The 18,356-nt window shown below is 50.0% G+C and overlaps 1 protein-coding gene across 3 annotated transcripts in view; it reads right to left on the bottom strand.

The window, feature by feature from the left end:
• Nucleotides 1-18,356, bottom strand: part of kcc (solute carrier family 12 member kcc) — a 449,856-nt gene that overhangs the window by 216,503 nt on the left and 214,997 nt on the right. The window contains exon 1 of one of the 3 annotated variants that reach the window (XM_075668642.1): nucleotides 4,056-5,000. The exons of the other annotated variants lie outside the window; for them this stretch is intronic. Within the exon in view, the coding sequence (XP_075524757.1) occupies nucleotides 4,056-4,878 (823 nt within the window). The 5' untranslated portion in view covers nucleotides 4,879-5,000. Of the gene's footprint in view, nucleotides 1-4,055; nucleotides 5,001-18,356 lie in introns of those variants that run through there. 3 annotated transcript variants of the gene reach the window in all.

Below are 18,356 nucleotides of genomic sequence, written 5' to 3'. Positions count from 1 at the left end.
ATACGTGTGAAAAATAAAAAAAAAATTATGTGATAGCGCATACATGTGTTGCTCGATTTCTTTGCCTCAATCTATCCAAAAGGTGAAACAGCTTATTTGCTGCGCTCACATTTCGCATTAGGAAGTAACGTAATCGTCGGTAATTTTTTGTTTTCTCCCTGTTTTTTTTTTTATTGTGCGGCCGAAACGTCCCCCCCTCCCCCCCCCCCCTAGTTTGGTGCACCGTTGCATAATTTTCTTGTTTGCCTTAAGCAATTCCTGACGGTTATAGATTATACATATCATAGGGCACGTTTATGAAATGACATCTATATTTACACATTACTTCTTACAAATTCTTCTCGCCCTGCTGCTATGTTCATACTTATCAGTTCACCTTGTAAAATAATTTTTCACTTATACTTTATTTTATTCTTCACACACGCATTGACTTTGTATAAGAAAACTGCTTGCCCGCAGACGCAAATGATAGCACTTGTGCAAAAAGGGCAATGGAACGCAGCTCCGTTCAACTTGGGGGTCAGTGGAGGTCACGCTACAGCTGCCGTCTAACCAAGTGAGGGTATTGACCATCTTCAAGGTCGCAGCAGCGGCAACCCCTGCCAAACCTGTCACCCCTCCCTACATTACACATCTGTCATCTTTCCTTGTGGACACGACTGAATGTGCACCTGTTCACGGCTGGGTCATCCACATACCTGTTCACATACCACGTGTGGGTCATACGACTTGTGTGTCATTCACATACCAGCGCTTTCGTAAACCAGCATAAATTCTTGTCCGCTCTCCACTGCGACGGAAAGAGGACTGCGCTTTCAGAAATATGACCATTTCCTTTCTCCGGAGATAAGAAGCTCGTTGGCTATCCGCGTGAAGAAAACATTTCGACATCTTTCGAAACAAACAAAGAAACAAAAAGACAGACGCATTCGCCACCAATCGCAAACGAAAATAACGAAATATATGCAGTGCAATATATAATCAGTAAAATGTCAGCGGCGACAGACACAGATAAGAGACCCCCCCCCCCCCCCTCCCGCCGAACAAATAAGGGAAAAGAGAGAAAGAGAGTTTGAGAGTTATAAAAAAGATAGAGCAAAAAACAAAAAAATAACAAAACCTAATAAGGTCGGTGCAACTGTTCCAAGCAAGCTTGCCCTTCATCCTGAGTCTCATCACTTGCTTCAGATGCTTTTAGGGGCTTTCGAATAGCGTTTATTTACAGTCTGTGAACATAAGGTATGCGCCAGACACAGGACGTCACGCAGGGATGCCACAGTAGTGAAAAGCCACAAGAAGTGAGGTTAACGGCTCGATGATAGCTTTTTGTAAAGGTACGTGCACTGCGCTTCGACATGCGCTCTAGGTCCCGCGCAATTCCTGCTCTCAAAGATGCTGCTAGAGGCGTCTCATGCAGGCATTGTTGCAAAAATATTTTTCTGCGTTTCTCCACAAGACCACAATTAACCCAGTTAATCTACCGCATTAGCTTTAGCTCTATACGTTGCACACGCTCGGGCAGCTTGTGGCAGCCAAGAAATACCTCAGACTACCTAAGCGAGATACGTTCGGTGCTACAGTACCACCACGCAACTGCTTAACATTTATGCACTTTCCTAGATGCAAATGATCTGATTTCTTATTGAATAGCGCTCCACAAACCGGGCTGTCCTCATAAAAGCGTCAAAGTTACTTTGCTCAGTCCTGCATTTTGAATTTTCAATCAGTATATCCCTTTTCTCCGCGCAGATTAATAAACCGCCTTCGTATTTATCTCTCTCTCTCTCTTCTTTCCATTTTTTTCTTTTTTTCTCACTTCAAGCGAAAAATAGGAGTTCATCTATGCCCTTGTGCCGACACAATGCGCTGTATGTGTATTAAGACCGCCTCGAATCGACCTGATTTTTTATGCCAATTTTTGACGCCTAGAAAGTTGACAACGGCGGATTTCGAGGCAGCGGCAAGGGCGAGAAAAACGTTCGTCCTCCGCCACTTGCTATAGACTCGCATATATCCACTGCTGCCGGCTCCGCCCTCCCTATATGCAACTTCCCTATACGCAAGTGCTGCATGTATACGAACACAGCGTCGCGGTAACATTGCTCTGGCGCCGCGAGCGTGGGATTTTGAAAAAATCACACACATGTATTTTTTCATTGGCACTCTACGCGCTTTGGCCACGCTATCCTTGATCCAAGGCAATCAATCAGCTAATGGACTCTGTGCGTACTTCGCTCTAATCTGTGTAAGTGCGCACCCTTCATCCATTTCTCCGGTCTATTCCTTTCCACGTTCATGTGCGGCAGCCACCGACCCTTGTTCTCTCCCAACTTTCTTAGTGAAAGCAGACACGCTGATCTACACAATTTGTGAATCAGCGCTGCTACTGATCACGTACGAGTGATGAACGAAAAAACAAACACGCAGCACTTTGCATTCTAAGTGGCTTAACGTTGCGGTTATACAAGTTTTTCCGCGTTAGCGACACCACAGCTCTGCTTGTCGCCTGTTTGGTTGTTTCTCAATGTCAGGAAGCCGTGCGTGCACCAGGGCAACCGATGTTCGATTTGTGGAGTGCGGTCATTTCAAGAGGGCCGGAGCAGCTTATGGGCAACCAAACCCACGCAACTTCTGCATTGGTACACATAGGGGACGAGGGGGTGGGGGGGGACGTGCGCAGTATGATGCACTGGCTCATATAAAGATCGAAGAAGTTAGTTTACAAGTCTGCTTCTCAGCCTCTGGTATGGCTCAGTGGCAACAGCGAGCAAGAGGTACGTGGCGGGTTCGCTTCCTACCGGCCACGCTTTCTCATAGTGCAGAATGCAGAAACGCTCGTGTACTTGGATTCAAGTGCACGGTTTAAAGAACCCCAGGTGGTCAAATTTAATCCAGAGCCCTCCACCATACGGCGCCCGCCGTAACCCACTGTGAACACGCTGTGGTTCCTTAGTGGCTATGGTGTTGGGCTGCTAAGCACGAGGTCGCGGTATCGAATCGCGGCCACGGCCGCCGCATTTCGATGGGGGCGGATGGCGAAAGCACCCGTGTACTTAGATTTAGGTGCACGTTAAAGAATCCAAGGTGGTCCACATTATTCCGCAGTCGCCCACCACGGCGTGCTTCATAATCAGATCGTGGTTTTGGCACGTAAAACCCCAGAATTTAATTTCAATTTTTAACCCACTGTGCCTTTTAACGTCCTGCAACTGGGCACAGTTGCGGGACGTTAAACCTCATAATTCTACCCTGCTGAAACAAATGACATGACAAGTGATCAACATGTAGGACGCCCCCCTACCCTCTCCATGGCATCTCTCGCAGCACATGGGTTGCTTTGGGACATTAAACCCGCCAATTGGTTTATTTAGCTCTAGTCTGCCTGTTACATTTAGGCTGAGATCATCGCCGCTATGCACGTATGGTACATCCCCTCAAGTAAACCTCCTTGTGCCCTTGTGCCTACATCGCCCTTGGTGTCATGCAAGATTCGCTACGTCGTCTACAGAGTGCAGCGATACACTCTATCGAAGAACAATTCAGGTAGAAGGAATGAGATATTGCAATGATATGGCAAGCGGTTTTAGTGTTCATTTCATCATCAGTGCCTCTTGAGCGCACTGTAAACTTGCGGTCCGTTATGTGGTATCTTCAGTTCAGGCTATACTCAAAATAGTACTTTCCAGGCAAACTTGAAGGGAGCGCGTGATTGCCAGCGTTGGTCCTGCTCCCACTCTGCACGCTCCGATGCAATGCAAGGAGCAATGGCCGAAGGTTGGCTTGCACGTTGAGTGAGGAATGGTGCAGAATAATGAAAGAAAGAGCTCTGTCGTCTTACACAAAGCACGACAACAAAACTCATACCGTAAATTCGCACAGTAATACCCGCACCAACAGTTTTTATCCCCATATTTTTCTTACGATACTAAGCTGTAACAAATATATTCCAAAGAACCATACTCTGCAAAACGGAATACAGCAACCGAACGAAACGGCAAATTCCTCTGTTTCCGCCCTGCAGCCACATCCCCTGGGTCGTTTCCCAAAACCCTTACCGTTTCTCAGCGAGATGCGAAACTTTGCGAAGCGCTTTAGCTGGACGAGCGACGAAGAGCGGCGCGACTGCTTCCTCTCGGTCGAAGGGCAGTGGCTTAGGGGCACGGGATGGCTGGAGACGTTCTCCGCAGGGGCAGAACCATGATCGTCTCTTGGGGATGTCACCATGCGCGGATTGAGAACGGCGTCCTGGGAGCGGAGAGGGAAGTTGCAACGACGAGACGCTCCGCCGATGCCCAAGGGGTCGTCCCGAATCTCAGTCGTCGCCGACCTGGGAGCGTCCACGGACTCCTCGACGCGGCCTGGCAACTCCGCTGCGGCAGGTGCCACCGAGAAGCGGCCCAGCGATTCTTGACGAACCGGAGGAGTTGAAAGGCGATCTTCGCGCTGGACGCCATGACTCAGCTCCGCCGGTGCGTCCGCCGTCATGTCGGCGAGGTAGTTTCGGAAAGCGGAGGACATATGCGCCACAACCGCGCCTAACCCGAGGGCACCTCCTCCTTCGCTGGGGTCGGCGGCGGCCTGTGGCGTAGTGTCACGACCTGAAGACTGGGCACAGCCCACTGACGATCCCCTGCAACCGGAGGAGAGTTGGCGCAGGCTCACCGCCGCGTCAGCCAGGCTCCCTGCCCTCGAGTTGGAGGGCGTGGTGGCTGAGACGACCTCGCACGATGCACGAGTGCCGGTGCGCAATTCAGAACGAAACTGATCTTCCGCGTCGTTCGCTGCGCTTGCAATGTGGTTTCGCAGAGACGCGAACAGCCCGTTGTCGTCCAGTGAGTTCAGGGTGCTGCTTGAGTGCCGTACTTCGTAGCGGGGCATCGGTGCTGACAATGCAGTTTGATAAGATGTCCACCGCGCGCAGAGTTGCACGACTTACTGCGGAGCGCCGGCGAATGTCTGTGAAGAGGTGGTGTGCGGCATGCGCCCTAAAGATGACGACAAGAAAAAGAAAACAAAAGAGAGGAAACGCGCGCCGCCAGAGGCAGAAGGCTCGGCATAAATAAGTTAGGGTAACAATATGTCCTTCTCATTTTGTTCTCCTTTTTTTCTTTTTTCATTACGATTCTTGTTCACGACGGGGTAAAGGGCGCGTCAGTGATTTCTAAAATGCCCTGTCAAGCACCCCCAGCGACACAGGCGCTGCTCAAGTCGTGGCAGCATGGGATTCAGAGTCGCGGTTGATGAGAACAATGGATAATTCATTTTCTGAAAGCGCATCTCAACACATGGAAACCAGGAAGGAATGCTATACGAGAAAGTCCACATGTATGGTTCACGTGCTCCGTACCGACGTTAACGCTGTCACAGAGATAGAATAAACGCTCGCGAAAGTGCTACCGAGGTTTCTGAACCTTCTGCAGTTTTGTAATCGTAGGCCTTGCTACTTTGTACACATACAAGGGCGAATCAGAAAACCATTGCTCCTATTTCTCTTATTAGCCAAAATAAGGTAAATACAGGTAATTACAAACATACGTACTATTCTCCTTAAATCGTTTCCCACATAGTTCCCACACCGGTTCAGACACTTGTCCCATCGCAGCACTAAATTTGAGATGCTCCCGTGGTCAGTCAGCGACGCACGCGGCCACTCCGAGCGCTTATTGTCCTGCAAGTCTTCACGGCCGTTTGCGAATTCACAACACCATCTGTACACTTCTCAAAGCGACACACCTACACCCGTCTACGTGGGCTGCATTTCCCTGTGGATTTCGATGGATGTTCATCCCTTGCTCCATAGATCAGACTTCGTTGCACGTACGCCCTCTACGTGTGAAGCACAGCCTCCATATTCGGATGGATGGATGTTATGAGGGTCCCCTTTGGAACGGGGCGGTGGGTTGCGCCACCAAGCAATTGCTATTATACTGACTAATGTCCTACCTAGGTTAAACAATAATAATAAAAAAACACTATGAACTCCCACAACCAAATTTTCTGATCCCCTATTGCGCACTGTGCTTTTGTACGCCTCCGTTTTTTGTCGTTTCCCTACTTTTATTCCACCAATCCTCCAATCGCCTCTTACTAATCCCTATTGCGGGCAAGTTTACTCTTGCCCTGCTCTCGCTGAACCCAAGCGCTTCAAGGAGACCAGTGGTGCCTAAATCGACCGCTGGGTAGATGTCTTCACATTCTAATAAAACATGCTCCATAGTTTCCCTAGCTCTACCGCAGCAAGCACATGCTTCTTCTTCCTTCTTATATCTCGCTTTATAGGTGCGTGTTCTAAGGCATCCCGATCTCGCTTCGAAAAGTAATGAACTTCCCTTTGAGTTAAAATGAATTATTTCATTCCTGATTTCGTGTTTTCCTCTTAAGTAGTTACTCATGGCAGGTTTCTTTTCCATTGCCGCAGCCCATGAGATTATTTATGCCTCTCTGACTTTCCTCTTGACGTTCTTTGTTGCTGTGTTGCACACCCTACAGGCCGCATACTTGCTGGTAAGCTTCCTAGTTCATTTCCTCCAATGTGAATCAATGTTTTTCCTGTACAGATGCCTCTACAGTCTCCCAGCCCATTTACTTTCTTCCATATTCCTCAATCGTTCTTCATACACAATTTTACTGCGAGCTTCCCTCACTTCAAAACAAGTCCAGCCCATATCACCCTACACAGCTTCATTTGCAGTCTTCCCGTGACCGCCCAATGCGAGGCGACCCACTGACCTTTGGTTCCCACCGAGCCCTGATTGTACAGCTGATTTAAAGCAAACAACCGCATCTCCAAAAGTAGGTCCTGGAACCATTACCCCTTTCCACATACCTCGGAGCACGTCGTACCTACTGCATCCCCATAGCGCTCTGTGTTTCATTATGGCTGCATTTCTCTTCCCCTTTACTGTTATTTTTTTCTCCTGTGTTTCCATATATCTATTGCCTTCGTTTATCCATATACCAAGGTATTTATATTATCTTACCTGAGGTATTTCTTGGCCCTGTATCGCCACTTTCTGTTCACTGTTTTCATTGTATACCATACCACCTGATTTCGTAACACTAAATTCCAAACCTAAATTGTTGCCTTCCTGTCCACAGGTATTAGCCAGACGTTGCAAATCACTTTGCTGTTAGCTAGCAACACAATGTCGTCCGCATAAAATAAACCTGGAAGCTGTTGCTCTACCACTGTACGTGCCTGCTTGTATGAGAGATTAAAGCCCATACTACTTCCTTCTAGCGCCCTCTCCATCCTTACCATATTCAACAAGTGATAGCAGCGCCGTGCCGCGGAGCTACCAGCAGATAAGGACGTACACGGCTTGACACGGTCATCGTTTCGCCTGTCAAACGTGAGTAAGTTGTTCTGAACAAATATCTGCAAGCGTGCGAGGCCGCAGCGGCCGCGGATTAGTGCTCAAACGAGCGAAGATAAAGAATTGAGGGGAGAAAGAGCAAGAGCGAAAAGAAAGGCAAGCTCGTGCGCGAGAGTCCGGCCTCAGCCGAAACCATGTATGGACAAGAACGGCACCGAGAGCGGCGCTGCTGCGCCGGCGTTGAGAGCGCCGCATGCGAAGCAAAATTCTATTAGCGGGTGGTACCCCTCTCCCATCTCTCGTTCGCGCCGCCTTGATTGCCTCCTGCACTGCGCGTGTTTGGGCACGTTTCGTGCCGCGCGCGGTGTGTGCCTACGTGTGTGAGCGTGGACATTTCCTTCGAAGGGCGATGTACATTCTGTTTCACATTTAGGGGAAAACTCGGAGCGCATTGCATCGCGTTGCGGCGAGCGCTTGAGTGAGGCGGCGGCAGCAGCTCGCGCAGGTGCTCGAGGGGCGGGATCTTGAACGGCGTCGTCTGCTACGGCGGCGCGCGCTGGCCGCATTGTCGGGAAACGTTCTACTGTCAGTTGCAGTGCGCTGATCTCATCGTTACTGCGTGAAATGAGCCGGTATTCTTTACAAAGCGTTGTGCGACGCCCACTGATACGCCTCGAAGGTAAGTTCATCGCTGCAGGGCAGTCATAGACGACGTACTGATTCCATACATTCGCGACGGCCCCTTTCTGGAAGGCGCCTATATATTCTAACGCCATAGGTCGCCGATCCACACTGCTCGCGTTGTGCAAGAACTGCTAGAAGAGCGCGCAGTCACTCTCTTGGAACGGCCGCCTCAATCCCCGGGCGTCTGGGGTTCGTTGGAAGTATCGCTGGCGCACCATCCCATCTATCACTCGCCCGAGGAAAGGCTTCGATCCACCATCGTCAGCGACTGAGACGTGCTGCGAGTGAATACATCCCTGATCAAGTCATTCTACACTTCACTGCCTTCCAGGATGAGCGTCGTCATCGCTGCCGCTGGGACATGACGAGATACTAACTGAAGTTCCGAGCGTGACGTGTCCAATTCCCCGGCGGCGGACAGGGTCTGTCTGGTGTAGCGAATGATTGTCGAGAAAAATCACTTCCAGCTCATTGTCTGAACCTAAAACATTCATATAACCGTATCCGTTTGTTTCATCGTGTTCGACTCCCATAGTTATCATTGTTGAGTGCTTTGTTTTCCTTTAGAGTCAAACAAAGACTGAGCACGTTGCGCGCACACTTTGGCGCGTCTTGTAGCTGCTTATTACGGTAGCACACACAGTGAATATACGTGCACTGCATATACAATGCATATACAATGCGGCCAGCGCGCGCCGCCGTAGCAGACGACGTAAATCCCGACTCCGCCCCTCGAGCGTCTGCGCCTGCTCGAGCTGCTGCCGCCGCACGACTCCATTGCTTGCCGCATCGCGATGCAATACGTTCCGAGTTTTCCCCTTAGTGTGAAACAGACTGTACACGCTTCTATTTGCCTTTAAGAAGATCGGTACGCTTGACGATTATTTTTATGGCTGCAATGCGGCGAAAGGTCAGCGTCTGCTTAACCATGTAAGTGACACTGAACAGGTGATTGGAAACGACATCGTATGTACCGCTGGAAAAATCGTCAGCACATACGATGCGGCACATACATACGGCACATACGAGCTAAAGCCATTTTTTGCAGTTTGCTACAAATCCGTGTTGTCTCTGATGGCGACAACGGACTTCCATCGACACTGTGCGGAAATAAACAAAATATATCGCTGCATAGCACAAGTACGACATGCGCACACAACTTTAACTAGTACGTCCCCTACAATATAGAATAGAGGCAGCAATGTAAATAGCTTGGCCATTTTTTAACAGTGCTCAAGAGATGGAAGTTGAAAGTATTAGTAATCATTCCTGCTTCAGCAATAGCGGCGCGACCAAGACGCGGGCGTGTATCGTCCAGTAACTCGATCGATCGGTGCGGTGGTGAAGCGGGAATGAACTCCGGTCATGTTCAATGCATCGTGCACATATTCAATTTCTCGGCACGCGTGAACTTCGGCCACTGCTAGCGCGTACAACAGAAGTGGTTTCCATTCTTGAGCAGCGCACACACAAACGAAGCACGAGAAAGAAGACAGGACAAGCGCTCGTCGAACAACTTAGTTTTTATATGAATAAAAGGATTATGTACCGAGTAATCATTAAATTGATGTGGGTTACATATAAAAACCGTCATACACTCAGGAGTGATCAATGAACGAGCTCGCTGCGTTTGCCAGTTGTTTGCTTCGCTCGGGGCACCGCAGTAATCCATGCCTGTCGTCTGCTTTTTTCGTACCATTTTCTTGTGAATCGGCAGAAGTTCACTGGCGGCATCAACCCTTTCGTGTTTACATTGCTGTCGTGACAGTTAACAACATAATAATTTCCGGTCATCCGAAAAGGCGCCGTCGCAAACAAGAGACGTTTCACGCGCAGCGCGAACTGAACGCGGGCGCGACCGGCGGCGGAAACCTACACCCGTTGGAGACGAAATCGTGCCGCCAGGGGAGAAACGAGCGCTGGCGTCTAGGATGAAACTTGGCGTGCGGTCGTCTATAGAGCGCTACAGCGATCATTCTTCCACCCTAATCCTTCTAATGGCTAAATTCCATATTCCAATAAATGCAATGGAAAACTGAATGTATTTAACTTGTCACGCAGTAGCGCCGTTGAATACGCGGCGATGACCATTATTGATCGATGTCAACCAAGTACAGTGTCTTATCTATACACGAGCGGCTCATATTCAGCACGCGCGCCGTCGTTTCTGTTCGGCTTCTTCACATTCTTGTCTTCGAGTCATTCGGATGTTCTCTATAGCGCTTGAAGACGGCGAACGCGCGCCTTCATAAACAAACCACACATATTCATCAGGTGCAGTACGCGCACTCGTTCCTCCCATTCTTTTTGAGGGACTATCTTCCCGATATCTTCCCATATAGAGAACAGGAGAGCCGCACACAGAGCAGAAGCGCGTATACGAAGCAAGCAAGGTCCGTTCAGTGTATAGCGACCGCGCAGATTAGTCCTCGCACCGCGTGCTCAGTGGTGTTCGCAGGCCGAACGCGTTTATAGAAAGATTGGCGATTGCAGCATTGCAGCCGATTAGCCCTCGCCCACGGACAACGCGCGCCACGCCGGAGCGGAGGGCCATGGGGCGCTTGTCGAGAATCTGTCATTTCCGCGTGACGGGCGCCAAGCGCGCCAGACTAATTGAATCCGTCAGTTCGGATTACGCGCAGAGCCGTGCGATTAACCAGCGCACGGAGGCGGCACGCATGCATGAGCGGCGCAGCCAGCTGCTAGCAGCGGCGGCGGTGAACCCATGGAACAGCTCGCGGCTCGGCGCCACACGCCGCGACAACCGCACGAGTTCGCGACCCCAAACGCTATGGAGTGCAGCGGCGCCACTGGCACACGCCTTCGCATTCCACAGCAGCCACTCAAGGCAGCCGCGCATTCGAAAGCGCTGCAGGGCTCTGCACTGAGCCCGCGATGTGCAGCAGGCAACACACAACGTAACAGTGTGAGGGCGCAAGCGCTAAACCCATCAAGCGCGCAACCGTTGCTGTTTAGTGAATAAATTGCCGTTGCAGTTTAATCCGGCTACGATTCAGCATATCTTATGTTACACTGCAGGAAGAAAACCTCTCCCAGTAACATCCACTTTGGCAAGTGCCGCTGTCGCGTCAGTTGACTCCACCCTGAGCTTGCAAATTCCTTCACACCATCGAGTTCTCTGGCCTCAATTCTGCGCAGGTGCGCCGAGATAACGACGAGGAAAATAGGTGAAGCAGGCGAGATATACAAGCTTAAAGAAGATTGCGTCAGCATGCCGTCGGTATTGTTAAGTGATAAGGAGCACCTCTTTATAGGCGCATAGTGAGCACAATAAGTCGTTTCAAGGCTGCCGTTTCACGTGGTGACTCGGTCTGCAGAGTACATTCGTATATAGAGTTGTCTTGCTTTTATTTTGTATGCGACGTGACTTTGATTCGAACTTGATTTTTTACCGCTATCGAGGAGGGGCTTGACGCATCGTCTTGGCTCTGTTGCTATTTCGGCGCGCGCTTGTGCGTCGAACTGTATATATCCACAAGCGCTTCGCGTGGCAATTAAAGCAGTTGCAGTCAGCGCTTCGCGGTGCCTTTACTCTGACAGTCCTTGTCGATTTATTGCGCACTGTGATCCAATGGACATGCATAACCAACTATAGTCCACCAGTTCGTCCTGAACAATAGACAGGCTCGCCCTTCTGCGGAAAGCGGCAAAACGAGCCGGTAGGAGCGACTTCATTTCGCAGCTACGAACTCCCCAGCAAACAGAGTCCGCGGTGTCCAGCTTATGTCCAGCAAAGTGGGGAATGCGCGCACGCCAAATGGACAGCAGTGACAGCATACCCACGCGGATCGCGAACTGAACAGCGGCGGCGTGATTGCGCGCATGCCGCGTCGGGTCAAGCCTGCCGCTTCGTTGCGCCCAGCTCGGAGCTGGCGGTACGCGCCACCGAACCGGGGCGAAGTTCAATAAGAACGAACCCTGACAGCCGGACACATATTGCGTTCCAGGGCAAAGAAGCGTCGGCGTCCACCGCCTCCCTGGGGGCCACAGAATCGGGTTGAAGAAAACTGCGGGGCGCTGGAAGCATAGCCGGCATAGCGGCGCGGCGGGCTTCGAAATGACGATCGAGAGCGCAGCCTTCGATATCTGGTCATATCGCCTTGTCAAAAACGCTGGCCTGTTATCAGCGGGCTCCCGCAAGCGCTGGGAGCAACCGAGCCTTGCTGAGAACAACGTTTTAAAGCCCTTCCTTACCTGTAAGTAATTTTCGTTAATTTTTTTTACTAAGAATGCAAGAAAACGACTGCCTTCAATGTTTGCAGTGCAGAGCCAGAACATAATGATTTCTGCAGCCAACAGGAGCGCAGAGCACATTCGGCCAATTTCCTAGCGCTTTCGAGTAGGTGATCATGCGTGCGCTGACAGCACCTAGTCAGAATAATAGGGGCAACGAAAAGAGGTCTCACTCGAAATGTTTTAGAGAGGGAGCGCAACAATTAGCCATGGCACTTTAGCTGCGTAGGCAGACGTACGCCGATTACATTAATTTTCTTCCTCGAATAAAATAAAAATAAAAGGGAAAACACGCCTCGTAGTAAATTTCTTGGTCTCGGTTATAGTTTGCAGTACGGACGTTTAAGAAATTAAGAAAACGGTACGCACCTAATGACAGTGCTGATGCACGTGCTTGTCTCCCTGGCCTTCATTCTTGTTTGTTTGTTTGTTTGCGCTGTTAACGCAACAAAAACACGCGAACTAATAAATTCGGTAGCAATCTAATTTAGTACTTACATGTAGGATGAAAGCGACCTGCGTACCACAAGTTGCAGAGACACGCGCGTAAGAAAATCACGGTGAGCACCGTAAATGTCTTTTGTTAACAATGGCTGTTCTGGCCGCATGGTGCGTAGCTCGACAAGTAACGCATGTGTAGATCTCATTTGCACAATGAGAGCGAGAAACCTATGCAAGTGGCAAGACAAACGGCAACTGCATGTCCGTTTCGTTAGCTGGCGAGTAGTAGACGAAGCACGCCACAGTCGCCAGGTTCATCCCCGTGAAGAACAAGGCCAGCGGTGGTGGGGCACGCGCCATCACTAAAAGAAAACCAAACCAAAGCGCGGCAAAGCCGTATAACCGTATTATTTGAGCAATACGGTTATAGTTGATGAGGAAGCTAAAGCCACATGTTTAAATACGTATTCCCAATCCGTGTTTTGTACCGTAAAGCTACACTACGCAGGTTGGAGCCGAGCTGCGCGTGCTTTTGCGCCTGCCATACTGCGCATGCGCGAGAGCCGTGTGACGTCACGAGAGGCGCAGCAGCGTTGCCACCGCGGCCAACCGCGGCCGCAGCCAGCACGCGTTCCTCGCCGCCGCCGACTGCGGCGCATTCCGGAGGTGTGACGTCGCAGTTTCCGCAGACGCGCCGGCGCCGTGTACGCCCGCTGCTGCATTTACGATTACGGCGCCGCGCGGCACTGCGCATGCGCGAGGAGGGCGCACCATGCGTATAAATGCGCGGGAGAGACCGTTTATGCAGCGCGCTCGACATGGAGGTTAAGGAGAGTCGAGCCGCTGCTAGTCGGCGCAAAAGACTGGAAAACCTAAATTCTTCAGACCCCGAGGTTGTCGCTTCGCAGTTGGCCTTCGAGCGTCGAAAGAACGAGCGTGCCACGTGCGGTCGGGACACCGGAGCAACGCGAAGAACGCCTAGCGAAAAGACGTCGCCAAGAAGCTCAACGCCGTGCTATGGCCTCCCAACAACAGCGTACCTTTACGCTACGTATATCCTGGCATAGCTGAGCTAAGCGACTGTCAATTTTTTACCGAAGCCCATAACGTTCCTTCCTACCGCACCCAAGCACGTTTCCACTGATGCCGCCGGTGGAACTAAGTGTTCGCGGCATATGTTCTCTTCTAGAGAAGCCAAGACGCATTCAAAGCAGTTGGTCCTGATGGTATCTCTCCTCGTCTACTGAAGCGATGTGCTGCCCCAATTTCGCTTTACCTTTACATAATTTTCTCAAAGTCCCTTTTAACGGGCACTTTGCCCAATGATTGGAAAAGTTCCCATGTTGGGGGGTTCCCATGCGCAGTAGAGGACGGCAGAAGACTACGTGGTGCGACGAAATTAGGAAATTTGGGGGTCCTAGTTGGAATCGGTTGGCGTAGCACAGGAGTAACTGGAGATCGCAAGGATCTTGGTCTTGGTCCTGCAGTGGACATAAAATAGACTGGTGGTGATGATGATAAGGTGGTGCCAGAAGTGGCAAATGACGCTGAATAAAAAAAAGTGTGTTCACATGCGCGTCCCCCCCCCCAAATGAACAAATAGGAACAGCATACACCATAAATACGTATGAGATTGTTATCGAACCAACATGCAAATATCTTGGCGTTGTCTTATCGCATGATTGTTCATGGAATGCCAATACTGATTATGTTGTTGGTAAAGCAGCAAGGGCTCTTAACTTTATCCAGCGGAACCTAAGATGGGCACCTCAGAATTTGAAGAACACAGCCTACCTCACATGTATTAGGCCGATTTTGAAGTACGCATGCCCTGTATGGGACCCGATGCAGGCCAGATCTATAGATAAGCTCGAAAACATTCAGAATAGAGCTGCGCGGTTTGTTTGTTTGTTTGTTTGTTTGTTTGTTTGTTTGTTTGTTTGTTTGTTTGAGGGCGGTACAAGCGGACAGGCAGCTGTACGGCTATGAAAACGGAATTGGAATGGGGGGGGGGGGAATAGCTTTCTTTGGGCAGAAAAAAAACTGCGTTTGAAGTTTTTTTTTTCATGGTAACACTAGAATTGCTCGTAACAACTACTTTGATGAACACAAATATCCAGTCGAAATGACCACCGACACAAAGTGAAATAGTACCGTGCAAGGACAAGTATGTTTTGCAATTCCTTTTTTGTAATGACTATCGAAGATTGGAACCGGCTGCAAGAGACGCAAGTGTGCTGCATAGATGAAGAAGTGTTTTATTGAAGTCTGTGACCCCCTGCTGTAACGCCTTTTGGGCAAAGTGGGGCACTCACTGAATAAAGAAAGCCCAATTTCGAACGCTACAATGCAAGCAGCACGCCTGACAAATCGCCGGAAACCTAGTAACATTATCGACATAATGAAGAGGAAGGTAAGGACTACAGAGCTACGTAACTGCTTGATAAATAAAGAAAACTGGGACGCTGGTTTATTTAAGGGGACTGAAATACACATCGAGCAACTGAGTGGACAAAGTACAAATAGGGCAGAGGAGAATTGCGAGGAAACAGGAAACGTCGATGGCGCAAGTAGAACGAGCAAGCCCTCACAAAAGTAGACATATCCACGAAGTTTATGTTCCCTTTCTTCTGCCTTCAAGAGATTTTCAATTGAGGTCCTATCAAATTTCAAAGCAGACTTTAGCGAGCAAGCGAACCAGTACAGACAAGACACGCGTATCCTCAAAAGCTCGGGCTCCGCGAAATCGTTCAAGCGAGGTTCCAGTTACAACGAAAGAAAGGCGGAGCAGCACTGAGAAAAACGATCGTCACGGCAAAACGTCGCCACCGGAGAAAGACGGAAATGACACAGTCGAGACAAAAGCGGAATAGTTTTTTCGGAGTGGACGCTGCCATTAGAGTGTATTCGAGAACTCATTGCAGAGACGTTAAAAACAATTTGGACAGACCGGGGAGGCCATATACTGCGTAAGGGCCGTCGTACCAATTTGGAAGCAGGCAAGTACTACGTCGGCAGGCAAGGACTTCAAAAACATCAACAAAAAGAAAGTTTATTCTTGCGTAGGTTATTGAAGATCTTTATCTTTCCTTACTTTTCAAACGAGTAGCAGCAATGGGTAAAGCGTCAGTGCATTTACGGTACAAAGAACAAGAGGCTAAGGCGGCATTGATTAAATCGACAGAATAGCGAGGCGAAGCCACGGCCGCTCGATGGAATGTCGAGCGGCCGTTGGTAAGCTGACACATACTGAGACGTCGGCGACGCTGTATACAAGCGATCGAGTGCTCTCCGGGAAGGCTTACGGAAACCACGTGATTCAATATGCGCCGGAAAGAGCGTAACATTAAGTGAATTGACCTCTCCAGGACCGGTGTATAATGGAAGGATTCCATTCACTTGACTGGGTTCCTTTCTGACCATTCATCGCTCACGATCAAGCGATCCTGGTGATGACGTAGGCGGAGCTCCGCTGGAACCAATCGACGGAAGCGCGAAACGGAATAGAACAGCACTGGATTCGTCACATTGCATCCTGGCCCGGAACTATTTGTGAAGCTGTACAGAGCATATCGCCCGTTTGCCAGTCACACGCGCAGTATGTGAATGCGCACAGCTGCTCCCGAGTACCGATACGTGGCAGCACCTTTGGCTAAAATTTAACATACGCAATTTCGCCGCAAGGAAGGCGTGAATACGTATTACCAAGACGGTCAGAACTGCCAATGATAATCATACCATAGTCAACGGTTTGACGAAAATTGGTCTGGTCAGGTAACACGATGATGTTGCGGTCAGAGTGACCTATTCAGTGGTCGCAGCTTGATCATCAGTAATCATACCGACCCCAACCCGAAAAATGCGCAGATGCACCTCTCCACACAACCAACACGGCTCACATCCAAGGAGTGAGAGCAAGTGCTTAATCCGCGCTCCCTTCCCTCGCTGCCCGAACGCGGCTTTCTGCTTTGATATCGCTTGGAGCACGACCTCGCGGCTATCCGAGATGTGTGCCAGCGTGTCGCGGTTCGCATCAAGTCCCATTGTGGGGGAGTTACGGGAGCACGCAGCCTCCTCGGGGAGTACTCCAGTTAAGAAGACGTGGCCGCGCCTGACATTCAATGAACGAAAGCGAAATCACTCAGCATGCGGCGCGTACAAGGCAAATGCAGTACAATCATCAAGGAGACACATGAGTTGCGCTCGTTCTCAAGTTAGAAACTCGCGAAGTAAGACGTGCTTTAAGCAATAACTAAAATAAAAAGACAAAATATGTATGTGTATGAGTAGCACTTCGGCCTGAACAGCACTCGAAACGTGTAGACCGGAAGAACAGAACGTAACTTAAGACACCGGATAACCAAAAAAGAAAGCGCGAAGAAAGAAGTGCTGTGAGAAAAATAGAACAAAAAGGCACCCATATCATTGAAGTTGGGTCACTTCAGGTTAAAAGGACACGCAAAACAAATAAAGACACGAACCAGTAAAACACTTGCACAGTGCGTCTATGAGCCAAGGAAACTATTGTTGTCACGACGGTCAACAGCAAACGCCTGAACGCAAGCGATACAGCGAGACATGCAACCTCCACATAAATTAGTGAGCAACGGAACTAATCGACTTTCGGAAAGCATAAGAATCGAAAGGAAAACGCTAGCCGACCGGTGAACGCAGTCAGGCAACACTGGCAACACAAGTGCAAGACAACGCAACATCAACTGCTTGGCGAGAGGCCTGGGAAGCCGCACTGCTCGTCATTCTCAGAGTTGCTTGAGAGGCAGAACTCTTCAGTGCGACCGAAGGTGAGCTGTTATTAAAAATTAAATTAGTGCCGTTGTGGGAGACTCCGGATTAAGTTTGACCAACTGGGGATTTTTGGCGCGTACCCAAAACACAACCGACGAGCGTTCTTGCATTTCACCCCCATCGAAATGCCGGCGCCGCGACCGGGAGCCCCGCAACACCACAGCCGCTAAGCCACCACGACGGGTAGCTGTTATTCAGTCGCTTTTGTAACTTATCTCCTCGTCCATCGGCAACTAGACTTTCCCAGCGATTAGCCATACGCCATAACTATCCCCCGGCATGAACACAGTTTCTGCTCAGAAGAAAAACAAACAAATAATAATAACAATAACAAATGAGACGGGGGCATGGCCGGAGGACGACATTCGAATGGCGGTGTTGGCATATACAACACACGAAATGGCACTTTCCCACCGCGATCCGTTTTACAGAGGACGGCACGCACCCGCGGCGATCTCGGGCGGCAGACGACGAGCGAGCAATCTTGTCGCACACGTCTGCCGTTCGCGCGGCTGCACGTGTCCGACGGCCAGGACGGCGCCACGGTCACGGCGGCAGGCGTGCCACGGCTCCCTGGAGCGCAAAGACGGAGCCAACCGGAGCGCGGTGAAGCACGCCGGGAGCAGCACGCGATAGCTCGGAGCTGCTTTCGCGATGGCAGTGCTCTGCAGATACCCTTCTGCGTACAGCATGGCAAATACACGAGTGAGCTCGCACGACCGGACACAGGAGGAGCTGTTGGATTTCCTCCGACTCTCAACTGAACTGATAAAATTGCTTTCACTGAAAGGCAATGCCGTTGTGATCTCAAACAAAAAAAGGACTAACAGAAAAATGTTACCAATAATGATAGGA

This window comes from Dermacentor variabilis, chromosome 1 (genome assembly GCF_050947875.1).
Source record: "Dermacentor variabilis isolate Ectoservices chromosome 1, ASM5094787v1, whole genome shotgun sequence".
NCBI classification, from domain to species: Eukaryota; Metazoa; Arthropoda; class Arachnida; order Ixodida; family Ixodidae; genus Dermacentor; species Dermacentor variabilis.
The sequence above is the reverse complement of the archived record's forward strand: the minus strand, read 5'-3'. Positions and strand labels throughout refer to the sequence as shown.